Source organism: Diabrotica undecimpunctata, chromosome 6 (assembly GCF_040954645.1).
Source record: "Diabrotica undecimpunctata isolate CICGRU chromosome 6, icDiaUnde3, whole genome shotgun sequence".
Lineage (NCBI taxonomy): Eukaryota > Metazoa > Arthropoda > Insecta > Coleoptera > Chrysomelidae > Diabrotica > Diabrotica undecimpunctata.
In genome coordinates, this window is record NC_092808.1 from 131,310,183 (window position 1) to 131,324,517 (window position 14,335).

Here is a 14,335-nt window from a genome sequence, read left to right on the forward strand (position 1 = left end):
ATGCGACTTATTTCTCGCAGTAAATAATTTTTTATAATTTCACCATCGTGGCTGGAAATTCAAAATCCCATCTTTTTTCTGCAAATATGACGTCATATGTGCCTCTGCTGTACATGATACTCTCATAACTTTCAACAATAAAATCGAAAAAGTTCACCTATTTTCAGATTGATGTGGTGGACAGAACAAAAATTGCACGATGATGTCTATGATAAACTACTGGTTGGTTTATGAGAAAAAGAGAAGAACGTTGTAATAAACAGAAAAGAATATGAAGACATAATTAGAAAACACTCGAAGGTGCTGAGACTTGGTAAAGACTGGCAGATATCAGACTGGAGAAAGACGAGTGACGTTGTTAAAAACCTTCCCAGTGGCATTTAAAATGTAATGCATCGAAAATATTTATATTTTCTAAGGACAAAGATCATATGGAAACGGTACGGGGGAAAATATTTTATTGTTCTGACATAGGGTTCAGCAAGTCTGTAATATGAAAAGGGAAAAAGATTTCTTTATTGTTACAACAGATTGAATGTTCATTGAAAGGAGATAAATCGTCTATAGACGCTCTCCTTAGAAAATATTTTGGTGAAAATTGGAGAAACCAGCCAGATCTCATATTTTATAAAATAATAGATACTGGCGTACAGACAAGTAATACCCAGAGTTCTGCAGAAAATGATCATATTGATGATGAGGACCCAGAGAGTTTAGGAATTAATATAAATGTATACACATACTTTGTAAGACCTTTTGTACTTAAAAAGATAAAAATAAACTGTTGACTAAAAGTTTACTTCCACATGCTTTCTTTCTTATTCGTAACACACTAGGTTTGGAAAACAGACTAATCCAAGAACTACTAATATCGTTAATGGTTGACTATTATCATGTACTTGCAAATGTTAGTTGCATAAATCTGTATTTACATAGTTCACTTACAAAACTCGGTATTTTTTAATTTTTCTTCCTTTCCTAGCAAACACAATAACTTTCTAAGAAAAAAATCATTACATTTTACTTAGTAAAGCATTTATCTACCACAAAAAAGTTCCATTTATTAAATCCTAGGTTTTTTACGAATAACTCAGTTTGACTCATGCGGTAAATACACAGTTTTACATCTGGCGGACTCATATACTTGGATCATATTATTATTGCAAATCGTGCTTGAATTTTTTAGCATTATTATTCTTTCTGTGATTTGAACCACTGATACTGATTTCTAATTGATGACTTTTCTTTAAAGATCATTAATATTATCCGGTAATACCACAGTATTGTCTATATATCTTAGGTTGCCAATATGGATTCCATAGGTTCCTGCATGATCGCTTCAGAATACAAGTTTGAGAGTAATGAAGAACTAAGGCACCCTTGCCTTACCCTCCTTTAATTTTCATGTTTTCTGATGTTGTGTTATCTAGTTTATGTGCCTTTCCATAGTCTATAAAGCATGCATACACATATTTGTTCACATCCAAGCAGCGTTGTGGTTAAACTAAAATAAAGTCCCACTAGTTCCGATTCAACTACGAAATCCGAAATGGGTATTGCTTATGTCGTGTTTCAATTTTGTATATACTATTATGTATAACCATTGTTTAAAAAAGAACTATTCTTTTTTAAATGGTATAACTTTTAGGAATAATTTTAATGTGTGGACTTCTTAAACTTATTTCCTACGATCTTTACATTCTTTAGCATTCTTGATCTTCGGAATTGGAATGTATGTCAGAAGTCATCCAGTCATTCCGTATTTCTTCAGTTTCATAAACAGCAATAAATGGTTGAGTAAGCATAAAAACATTATTTTCATTAAGCAATTTTAGTAGTTCCATAGGCATCTCGTCTGGATCCAGCGTTTTTCTGTTTTTCAGTCCATAAGTAACTTGTGTCTTCTGTTGTTATAGGCCTGACCCTTTCGTATTTAAAGAGTTCTTTTATATATTCTTCCCAAGTTTTAAGTTTCAATATTTAATTACAAAAATCTGTAAGTTCTGTTGTTCTTTCGCGTTTCAAGGATTTAAATATAATTAAACAACTATTATCTATTTAAATATTTAATCATTTAAACACAACACATACTATAAAATAAAGTATTATTTTTAAAATACTGTTACAATTATTGCATAAAATTTGTTTCAAGCTGGCAATAAATCGAAATCATCAGACACGTGTACCATTGGCACGTGAGTTTCGTCAATCTTTGGCGTCGACTTTCGATCACAAAGACTTAGTTCCTTTAATTTCCATTCCCAATCCATTTTCTGGACGGCGTGTAGAGATTCAGCTTCGTTATGATGTCTCAACAACATGTGTTCTTTGATTTTTTCCCATTTATCATCTACATCTTGTAGCCAGCTCAAAAAGAGACGACCTAAAAAATGAAAATCATGTAGTACCTTAACTTTGATATAGATAGATTCTTGAGTTATTAAGCAGAATATCACAGAACAAAATAGCAATATTGTCTATATTTTTTCATAAGAAATAAGAACTAGTAAGTATATATATTTTCAAAAAAACCCTGTTACCACATGGTGGTGTAGGGCAGAACTAGTAAATATGAGGGACAAGAGTAATACATAATAAAAGTTACTTTTTTTAAATAGTACCGAACACGAACCTTTGGATATTTCGACATTTAGTCCAAAACTATCATTTTGCATATTTTGTGTCTAAAGAATATATTATCAGTCATATCGTCTAAAAATTAATATAGTGTATTCCATAATAACATTGTAACGAAATAGCGTATCTCCGAAGGATCACGTATCACAATTCTCAGAAGGTTGACTCCAGAATATACGGTCGGCGACGTTATCAATAGCGGCTCCAGATGATTCTCCAGTATTAATTTTGATATTAATATGCAGAGCTGCTCAGTTAAATTTTGTGGCCAAGAAAATATTGTACTGTTAACTAATATAATGTTTTATATAAATTAGAACCGCAAGTTTTATTTTAAATGCGCTACAGTGATGTCACCTGTGTGGGATATTTTATTAATTTAAAAAGAAATTAAACAGTGACTTTTTAAAAACACTTTTGAACTTGAGAAGTGTTGTTCGTCGGGAACATCGGCGTTGTTAGGTAGTGATTTTTGTAAGAAAAAACATTTGGAAAGTATGTGTGTACCTGACTGGTAGAACTTTCAGTGAAATAGTTGAGTAAGCAACTAGAAGAAGACTGAAGGTTATTTTCAACAAGAATAGAGATGATCCAGAAATATTCCACTTTCAGTCGCAGAAGAAGCAGTTTTAACAAAAATAATTAACGGAAAATTCGAAAATGTTTCTCAAATAATTAAAGTATGTTGATAGAACAATGAGAAATTTGCAGAAGTTTCTAGAACATTCGGTAAGAAAAATATAGACGATGTAGAAGAGAAGATCAAACAATTAGTAAGCGTGATATATAAGCAATATGTAAAATAGAAATTGATGGCACCAATATAGAACAAGTAATGGAAATAAAATACCTGGGAATTACACTGTCTAGCTATGGAGACCTGGACAAAGAAGTGAGAGATCAAGCACAAAAAGCAAATAACATTATATGGCGAAACAGACACATTAACACTGAGATCAAGTCAAGAATTTATAAAGCCAGTTTAAGACCAATAATGACATATGCCTCAGAAACAAGACCAGAGACAGCCACAACGCAAAGGCTACTGGAACCGGTAGAGATGAGAGTACTGAGAAGAATTACAGGAAATACGCTGAGAGATAGAAAGAGAAGTGAAGACATTAGAAGAAAATGTAACGTAAAGTGTATAAATGAATGGACACAAAATAGAAAAAAAGAATGGAATAACCACATAAGCAGAATGGAGGAGACCCGTGTCGTCAAAATAGCAAGAGATAAGTCACCAATCGACAAAAGAAGTCTCGGACGACCGCGCAAAAGATGTAGTGACAACCTTCCATAGAGGTATTAATCCGCCAATAAACAAGCAGAATTGCTTATAAAGAGGAAGAAGAAGAAGATAACCAATATGAAAGTGCTAACATTAATTAATATAGTGGTTTTAGATCCTGTAGTTAAAGAAGAATTACCGAGAGAGGAAACGACACATCATATGAAATTCAAATTGCCACCATTTGATGGAAAATCTTCTTTGTCCATATACCATAGACAATTTGAAGCTATTGCGACAGCCTATCACTGACCAAACTCGAAACGGCTATTTCCTGGATTGCTGCTTCACGAGGTGATTAAAATCGTGTGCAATTATGACATCCAGAGTTTGGCCTTACCAAAGATTGGTCATGCATTAGAAAATCTAGATTGGAAGATTGTCAAAAGCATGCTTGAAGTAATCTTTTCTGGACACGACCAATAAAACCGCTTTTATTTTAAACACGCTACAATATTTTATTTTATATTTTGTTACAGCAGATGTTACTTAGATTCGTTACCTTTTTAGGACGAAACTTTTTAGTAAATTTGATAACAAAATGTGCTACAAACATTATTTTTATGTAAAATTGGTATACTTGTTTAAATATAATTTTACCTTTTAAAAACAACGCATTTAGATAATTTGAGAGTTTGAGAAATATTATTTCTTTTATGGCTTTGGACTATCAGATAATTTTTTTTATTTAGCTTAAGTGCCTCGACAAGTAAGGCTATAAATTTTAGTGAAAAGAACAGTGTCTTTGAGGAACTGAAGTACTTTGGTGTATTTACTTGGATAGTTTAGAATATCTACAAGCGATGTCTTTAAGTTATTTTTCCGGGCTTGGCTGGTGTATTGTTGGCAGTCCGTTAATATATGGTTTAAGCTAAGGGCACAATTGCACTGTTGACATGTTGGATATTCATCCATCATAATTCTTAGAAATTACACAATACCTATTAAATTTTATTAAGATTAGTTTCTTTGTGAAACTGTAGTACTTTGGTGTATTCACTTGGATAGTTTAGAATATCTGGAAGCGATGTCTTCAATTTATGTTTTCGGGCGTGGCTGGTGTACTGTTCGCAGTCCGTTAATATATGATTTACGGTAAGGGCACAATTGCACTGTTGACATGTTGGACGTTCATCGGTGAACATTAAGTAGCCATGTGTCAATCTTGTATGGCCGATTCGTAGTCTTCTTATTATCCGTGATTCGTTGCGAGTGAGGTCGCAATTTGGTCGACTTGGCCGGGTAATTTTAGGTTGAATTCTGCGTAGGGCTGTATCACAGTTATTCCAACAAGATTCTAGGATTGACTTTTTAAATTTTATCTTGAAAGTCTTTGCTTGGAGGGATCATTGATTGGCTAATTGATGAAGTAACCGCTTCTTTAGCATGGCGATCAGTAGTTTCATTACCGACAAGGCCAATGTGTGACTGAAGCCAGATAAGTGAGACTTCTGTTTCTCGAGCATAAACAGATTGGTATATATCATGTATACTCTGAACTAGTGGATGATCAGTAAATATTTATTTTATTGAGAATATGGAGGAAAGGGAATCGGTGTAAATTGCTACATTTTTGAATGACGTGGAAATGGATTTAAAGACTTGGAAGATGCTAAACAGCTCTTCTGTTTGAATGCTACATGATGAACTATAATATATTTTAAAGTCGTAACTGCGCATCTTAGGTAGGCATCAGACTGATCGACCTACCACGATCAACCGTCCGACGGCGATCAAGCAACTTTTGTATTTTTATTTTTAAACTCACATTACTCGTTCGTGTTCCATCGACCGACCGTCAAAACCACTTCAAAATGTCAGGAAGCTGTAGCAACATAACCACATTTGTGTAATATTATTTTACCGGGGTTTTTGTAGAAAATTGAATTGTGAATAGAATTAGCAGCGATAATTCTACTGATAAATTGTTTATCACTTATTTATTTCAAGACGTCTTCGTAGGCATAGGGGACAGTTTGGGTGAGTGACATTTTTTTAAAAAGACACCTTTGTGTTATATCCCATTCTATTAAATTTCAAAATTATTATCGCATGAGCAAGCCCAAATTTTATAGGTTAATTACACATTTTGAAATGTCAATGGTCAATGTCATTGCTTATGCGAAATGTTCCATATTCATCGACCAATGATCAAAAATTCCAACAAGTGCGAATTTCAAAACTGGACGATCGCGGTCGGTCGCTGTAAGTGATGGACGGTCCACCAGTCTGACTTTGTGCATACATTTTCATAGACTCGTAATGTTGGTCGATCGTGGACGGTCGGTGTGGTTGAGCAGTCTGATTCCTCCCTTACTCCGTAAGAATTTTTGGAGGCGTCAGTGTAAACACCTAAATCAAAAGGTGTTTTTTCTAGTATTTCTAGGAAGGATTCTTTTATAAGAGTAGGGAATGTGTCATATTTGTTGTAAATGGTGAGGGAGGTGTTTGGTCCAGAAAAGGGAGGGTGGGGAAGAGATGGGCGGGGTGAAGGATAGGTCAGTATTTTGACAAATTAGCGAATTGGCAAATGTTCAAATTAAATTATAAGATGTAGTTTCTATATTTAGAATACAATATTTAGTTTTACATTCTTACCATTATAGCGAGATCTAGCGTTTCTGTCCTTCTCTTCTTGTTCAGGTGTTATAAGATTATATACTTCTAAATCCCTTAAAATGGTACAAACCGAAAATGGTAAAGACTGATTGGCTAAAGCTCTTGCAGCTCTACCGTGTACTCTTAGAATTTCTTGTTCAACGGACAATACTAGTTTCTCTTTTTCTATCACATGCTAAAAAAAATCACACAATTAATTTACACGAAAAGGAGTACAATTATAAATATCTAGTACAAAATTCCCAATTTCCGTACCATTATCATTATCATATTTCTGCGAGTTAACTGAAATTGAAAAATTAAAAAAATGATGAATATTTTTGGTCTTTCAACTGCCTGATACGGTTCTGAACCAAAAATGATATTTCTTCCTCAAAACAGATATTTTATCTCAAATCTTACCTGAGTTCTCAGTCTATACCTCTCCTTTTCTTGATCGGTAAACAAATCTTTCATCTGTGGCGGTAATGTTTGAGGGTACGTAATATTTGGAGTTGTAGGAGCAGTACCCGCCAATACATACGTGCATCTGTTCATTAAATAATCTTTAAACCCTTGAGGAGGTTTGGGTTGTACCGGAAACAATCCTCGGCGCCTCTTAGCAATCTAAAAATAAAATCTCTATTAATTAAAAACACAAAAGCAAGCAGATTCTTTATACGTGATAAAGATATTTGAAGTTGTAATTTAAAAGTAAAATTGGCTTGGTAAAAGTCAATTAGTCCTCTTGTATCCCATTGTATCTTTATAAAAAAATTTTTTTAACAGACAAATAGAACAGAATAGGACCATATAAATATCCTCCTCCTCCTCTATCTTTTCTTCTTCGTAAGGATGTAGTGGCGTCATGTAATTTGTTTGACTTTTTGTGTATAATTATCTCTCTCCTGTCCTTGTTGTTTTGCTTCGGAGAATGAGTAACCAGTCATGTCCTTTATTTGATAGTTGATAGTTGTGATGAGTCTAGTTTTTATATTAAGTTCTGCTAGAATTGAGTTATTTGTGCGATGGGCGGTCCATGGTCTGCGCAACATTCTACGTTAGACCCACATTTCAAATGCCATTATACGCTTTGAATCGGCTATTTTTATTGTTTCTCAAGCTTAGGTGGCGATAGGAAATATCAATGCCCGAATAGGGCGTAATTGTGCGTTTTTGGTGATGTCAGTGTTCTTCCAAATTTTTGTGAGTTACCGATCTGGCCATTGTGATGCGTCGACGAATCTCGTCTTCGCATCCTCTGCTGTTAGTAATACCTAAGTAATTAAATTGCCTGACCACTTCGTAAGTTCAGCATATTTATTTTCAAACCATATTCCGTACCCACAGTGCCTAGCCTATTCATAATTTGTTCTAGTTCTTCTGGTGATAACGCCAATATAATAGTGTCATCTGCATAACGTAGGTTTTTGATTTTTCTTCCTCCTATCGTTGCTCCATCTTGCCATTCCTCAAAAACTTGACGCATATGTTCCCTATATATATTGAATAGTACAGGGGATATAAACTCTTACATTAGCAGTATTATTTACATATAATGTTTGTAATAAATAGACTAGATGTTCTGGCGTACCCATTTCTCTAAGTATATGCCACATTTTATCTAATTTTATGGTATCGAAGGCCTTGGAATAAGCAACAAAGCATAAATATATTTCTATGTTAAACTCTCGAGATTTTTCGATAATTTGACGAATATTAAGAATATGTTCTCTTCTTCCTCTACCTGGGACGAATCCGCATTGTTCTTGGGGAATTTGTGGTAAGAGAATTGATTTTAGTCTTTCATTGATGATGGTTAGAAGTACTTTGCTCGCGTATGATATCAATATCTATGCAATATGTCGGTGAACTTTTGCTATATATGGGAATAAACGTGAGTTTACTACAGTCATTTGGCCACTTTTCGGTATTCCACATCTCATTACACATTCTAAGCATTACTTCCGACCCTAATTCTCCTATTTCTTTGAGTGTTTCAGCTGTTATTCCATCTTCTCCTCCTGCTTTTCTGAATTTTAGCTTTTTAATTGATGCCTCAATTTCTGATTTCAATATTTGAGGTTCTTTTTCATAACTTCTTTTCTCTGTATTATTGTCTGGGTCGTTATTAGAGAATAGTATTTCGCAATAATGTTTCCACACCTCTGCGATACCATCTGTGTTTGTTATGGTATTTCCACTATTATCTTTGATGATCTGTGTCTGCGGTTTGAATTCTCTCGCTAGATACTTTACTTTTGGGAAAAGTTCTCTACATTCTTGGTGGTCAGCATGTTCTTCTAGTTGTATTTATGGTGCATATCTCTATTTTTCTTTTTCTTTTGAATTTGAGGTGCCGTTTCTAAGTTTTCGTCTTTCTTCTACAAGATTAAGAATCTCTTCAACCATCTAATGTTTTTTCTTAGCTGTTTTGTCTTTGGGATTAGTATTGTTGATGGCTTCAGTGATCCATTTCTTTGTGTATTCCCACGTTTTGTCAGGGTCTTCGATAGTCACTGGTAGGTAAGCTTATGGTAATGCTTCTCTAAACTTTTTCGAGTGTTTTGGAATCAATTTTTATTTGATATTACATATAAATGTAAGTAGTATTGTAAAAAATAAGAATTATCTATCTTAATGGATTTGTTGTGTAATGCCATCGGCCAAGGGACAATTTTATGAATCTAGTGTACACTCACACTATTTATAATAATTCTTCTTTGTTCAATGAAAGAATTCTGCAATAGAAGTTTATTTAAGCTGTTAACAATGTGAGGTTGGCATTTTTGTGTTGTAGGTTGCCGAATCTGTCAAAATATTCCGGAGCCGAGCGAATGGACTTTAGCTTTCAGAAAACTTTGGACTTACATGGTCGAAAGAAGAAATGAAACATTAGAAGGCGAATGGAATTTAAAAAGAAATTTTAAGTAATATTGTGAAAAAAGTGGTGCAGTAGGCTGTACTGTAGACGGCTGTGCTGTAGACTAGCGCGAAGCCTCTGTATTTTTCAGTATTTATTCAAAATTTAAATATTTTTAAAATTGAATACAGCAATTTTATTATACTCAATGACATTAGAAGTGTTACACCTAGAAGGAATAAATTCTCGAACTTAATTTTTTGGCAACAGAATGACAACATTTAAAACATGCTATGATAACAATATCAATGTTTTATCTTTTCTACTTTTTGTAAAAATAAAGTTTTACCTTTAAATTTTTTTGTGAAGATACCGATTTGTAAAAACCGGTTTGTATAGAAATTTTTAGTTATTATTCCTCAGTCTAATTGTATTCAGTGTAAGAAAATGCCTCGAGTACGAAGACATCAAAATTATCACCATGTAAGCGATTTTGACAGGGGCAGAATTATTGTGTATAGAGATATGGGTTTGTCGTATCGCGAAATAGGCCGTCGCATTAATTGTACGGCAATGACGGTTATGCGTGTCTCTCGTGTGTGGACAAACGAAGGTAGAAGAACAAGAAGAAGACCTACTGATCAACCGAGGCGTACCACAGAGCGTCAAGATAGGTGCTTTAGATTACTTGCTCTGCGAGACTGTTTTAATACTACGCGTAAAGTTGCTGACCAATGGTTTGGAGTAATAGGTAGACCTGTTAGTATGCGTACACTATATCGTCGCATTCGAGCCTGTGGACTGGTTTCATTCTGCCCACGACTAGTGCTTCCTTTTACTGCGGATCACTGTCATCAACGTTTGAATTGGTGCAGAGAACTGCAGCATTGGGTGGCAGAATGGCGTAATGTAGCATTCAGGAATGAATTAAGATTCTGTTTAGGAACGCATGATGGTCGTAGGATGGTAAGACGCCGCCGTGGAGAGCGACGAGATATCGGGTTTGCTGTTGAGAGACATGTACACAAGACAGTTGGAGTAATGGTTTGGGGGGCTATTGCCTATGGTAGCCGATCACTACTTGTGTTTATTCGAGGCAATATGACTGCTGCGCGTTATGTTGATGACATCTTACAAACCACTTTACTGCCTTATCTCGACGGCCGTCGAGACGTCCTTTTTCAGCAAGACAACGTGCGTCCCCATATTGCTCGTCAAACTATGGGCTTTCTCCAAGAAGCTGGCGTTAATGTTTTGCTGTGGCCACCCCATGCTCCGGATTTAAATCCTATCGAACATGTATGGGATATGACAGGAAGGAGACTGTTCCATTTTGCACCATCCTCCACAGACTCTGGCACATTTAATACATGAAGTTCAAGTTGCTTGGAACGAGGTGCCACAAGCAGACATCGATCATCTCATTTTGTCAATGCCTAGACTTATACAGGAGTGTATTCAGCTACGGGGTCGCCAAACACATTTTTTTTTTATTACTCGTTAATAAAAATTCTTGACAATGTTATCGTTTCATTCTTGATGTAAATCTACCATGTTGCCAAAAAATTAAGTTCAAGAAATTATTCCTTCTGGTTGTAACACTTCTAATGTCACTAAGTATATTTATTTAGTCATTTTATAGATTTCAATAAAATTGATATTTACATGTTGTATAACGACTCCCCGCGTAACGTAAATGTTAACTGTGACAACTATTTCGTAAAAAGCCATATTTAATATGTGCGGCTTTAGAAATCTCTTCAAAAGTATAGATTCACCTTAAAATGTATTACTAATATAACTCTTCGATAAAAATCCGATATTGTATTTGTAAGAAAACATTAATAAACGATATTTTATAGACGCAATTTATCTTACCTGTTCCCGAATATTCAAATACAACCGATAGCAATTCGTAATAGGCTGTTCATGTGGATGAACTTGAGTTTCAGCTGAAGACTCCTGTGAGTCACTGGGTGGAGGTGGGACGTCTTTGTTCTGTTTCATTTTGCGTTTGCGTGGATGAAGTTCTACTTGGGGTGGTGCTGGTGGAGGTGGCGCAGATGTTGACGCTGATGAAGATGAGGTTTCCGCATCCGCATTTGACTGAGCCTGTAAATATTTGATTAAAATTTATAAGAATATAGTGAATAAGTTTTAATAGAACTATATTATACATCGTGTCCATGATCTTAGTTTTGCTGCAGTTGCAGTATATCACTCGCATCTCTTTGTAAGGTATAATACAAATTATAGTTACAAATTATGTTAGGATTTTTCGAAAGAATAGTACCAAGGAGATTTAGAAGTTTTAATAGAACTATATTATACATCGTGTCCATGACCTTAGTTTTACTGCAGTTGCAGTATATCACTCGCATCTCTTTGTAAGGTATAATACAAATTATAGTTACAAATTATGTTAGGATTTTTCGAAAGAATAGTACCAGGGAGATACGCAGCGTTGCACGACAATAGAGTGAGGAAAAGACAATACAAGTCTGAGATGGTTAGGGCATGTAATACGGATGAAACAAATTGACCCAGCTAGAAAAACGCTCCTTGATAGATCCACTGGTCAGAGAAGAAGAGGAAGACCCAGAACAAGGTTCCTTTAAAACATCGATGAAGACATGAGAAATATGGGAATAAGTGCTTGGCCGAGAAAGGCGATGGATAGAGACGACTGAAGAAAAATTCTTGAGGAGGCTAGGACCTACACAAAGCTGTAAAGCCAGAATGATGATGATGAGAAACAAGTATGCAAAAAAGACAATAAGTCACATCTTTGATATTAGTAGCAGTCAGATTAAAATATATGAAGTATCGAAAATAAGTGAAAGATGGTTATAATAACAAAACAACAATGGCCTCATAGTTATAATCAACATAAGTTGATAATACTAACAAGTCTTATTCAGTATGACAACCCTCGTCCCCTGCAGGCTTAGGAGTGAAGCGTGGAACTAAGAACCTTACCCTGTAACAATCAGCTGTTACAAGAGTTCAAGAACTGATAAAATGGCAACTATGTGAGAAAAAAGTATATAACCTTCTGGTTGCTAATTGGAATATATTATCCCATATATTCAGAGACATATAAAGACTAGGAGCTCTACAAAGCTTACTTAGATAACTAAATAAAGATAGAATGGATATAACAGCAATACAAAATTTTAGATGGACTAGAAACTTGTAAAATCATACAAGAAACCGCAAAAGAAACCCTGAGCATATAAAAAAAAGGTAAAATGAACTGAAGAGCAATGGTTTCATGAAGAATAGCGATCATAATACAAAGAAAGTAATTTCGAATGCATCATAGTAAGAAAAGAGGGCGTATAGTTAACGGAGAGATAGGAGAACTAAATAAACCCACAGAAACCAGAAAATTCTATGTAAAATTTAATAAAAGTAGCAAAGAATTTAAACGAAGAACAGTGATGGATAGAGATAAATAACATAACAAATTAAAATATTGAAAAGATTGACAGAATTCTTGAAAGAAAAGTTTAAAGAAAGACGAACATGAGGGTAAAGTGTCAAAGGGAAGACCCAAACTCAGATATCAGACCCAAACTCAGAGTGGCTGAAAATCACCTACCTTAGTACGAACGTCAATGAAAATTGGCATTTTACTTAGTGGCTTATTACTTTCCTTACAAATAAAATGTAGGATAGAGAAAGCAAGATCTGTATATCCTTCCTATACTGTTGTACAGTGTTGAATCAGGATGTTTTATTAAAAATACAAAACGAAAAACGAGTTGTTAACCACAATAAAATCCACATCATGAGAAACAGCGAAAGATATGGATTGCTGCAAATAAATTTAGAAGGAAAACGAGGGCCAGAAAGGCGGAAGATTTCCTGGCTGAGAAATCTAAGTATGTGGTTCAACACAACAACTACAAATATGACTGCTTAGATAAGCACTAGAAGAACAATAGGAAAATTAGACGAGTTAGCGGTAAACTTGAAATTATTTTGCTAATAGAAATGTTACGCCTCTATCACCTAACCTCACAATCGAACGCAGACGCAGCGCCGCCAGAAACTGGCCAAAAGATCGAAGAAGTTCTAGTTAGACGGCGCCAGCTAACGAGGACAATACCGTTACGTCGAAATGTCAGTAGAAAATTTCAGTGACGTTTCGATGCAAAGTTGAACCGTATAAATACAGACAATTTAGATTTTTAAGTTTAGTCTAAAATAAAGTGTTGTATCGTATAAGCTGTAAAATAAATTAATATTGTGTTTCTTTTAATGAATTAGAATAAGTGTAGAAGACTTTAATAAATTATATAAATGTAAATAAATATTAAATAAAATAAAGTGATAAAACATTTTAATAATAAATTAAAAGATTGTAAATAAAAGTTAATAAAAACATTTCAGAGAACAGGAATGTCACTTATACATCTTTTAAAATTCAAAATTGATTAAAAAATCTGCAAATTACATTTACTTAAACAACAATGGAAACTATTTTTTATATATCGAAAAGTACAATAAATTTCACTACTTTAAGTATGAACTGGATTAAAGATAACAAATGGTCAAAGGCGTTTAAAAGAAATAACGAGATTGCAGTGGAAAATACATCTTTATAGTTACATATTATCAATAACTCTTATATTTGTACTTACTTCATCTGAGGTAGCCCCACTGTTTTCCTTTTTGTCTTCACTTTTACTGGTGTTGGCACTGCTTTCTGGACTATTAGTCGTTGCACTGGAATCTTTTTCTTCGGTATTGGTGGAACTGGGTACTACGTACGGCAGATGTGATCTTTGCGAACTATTCTTACCGTTGCGCCCAGCACCACTTTCTTGCTCGGCATTATTGGTTTGAGGAATAACTATTTTCAATGGAGGAACCTGTAGAGTTAAAAAAGTTGTCATAAATATATGATTACGGAAGATTTATGCAAAACATTCAATTGT

The 14,335-nt window shown here is 34.4% G+C and overlaps 1 protein-coding gene across 3 annotated transcripts in view; it reads right to left on the reverse strand.

Moving 5' to 3' along the window:
• Positions 1-2,050: 2,050 nt before the first annotated feature.
• Positions 2,051-14,335, reverse strand: part of LOC140443913 (uncharacterized) — a 120,232-nt gene continuing 107,947 nt past the window's right edge. For all 3 annotated transcript variants that reach the window (XM_072535423.1, XM_072535422.1, XM_072535424.1), the window contains 5 exons: positions 14,039-14,269; positions 11,268-11,501; positions 6,950-7,153; positions 6,527-6,722; positions 2,051-2,383 (listed from right to left, as the gene is read on the reverse strand). In XM_072535423.1, the coding sequence (XP_072391524.1) occupies positions 2,148-2,383; positions 6,527-6,722; positions 6,950-7,153; positions 11,268-11,501; positions 14,039-14,269 (1,101 nt within the window). In that variant the 3' untranslated portion in view covers positions 2,051-2,147. The remainder of the gene's footprint in view (positions 2,384-6,526; positions 6,723-6,949; positions 7,154-11,267; positions 11,502-14,038; positions 14,270-14,335) is intronic.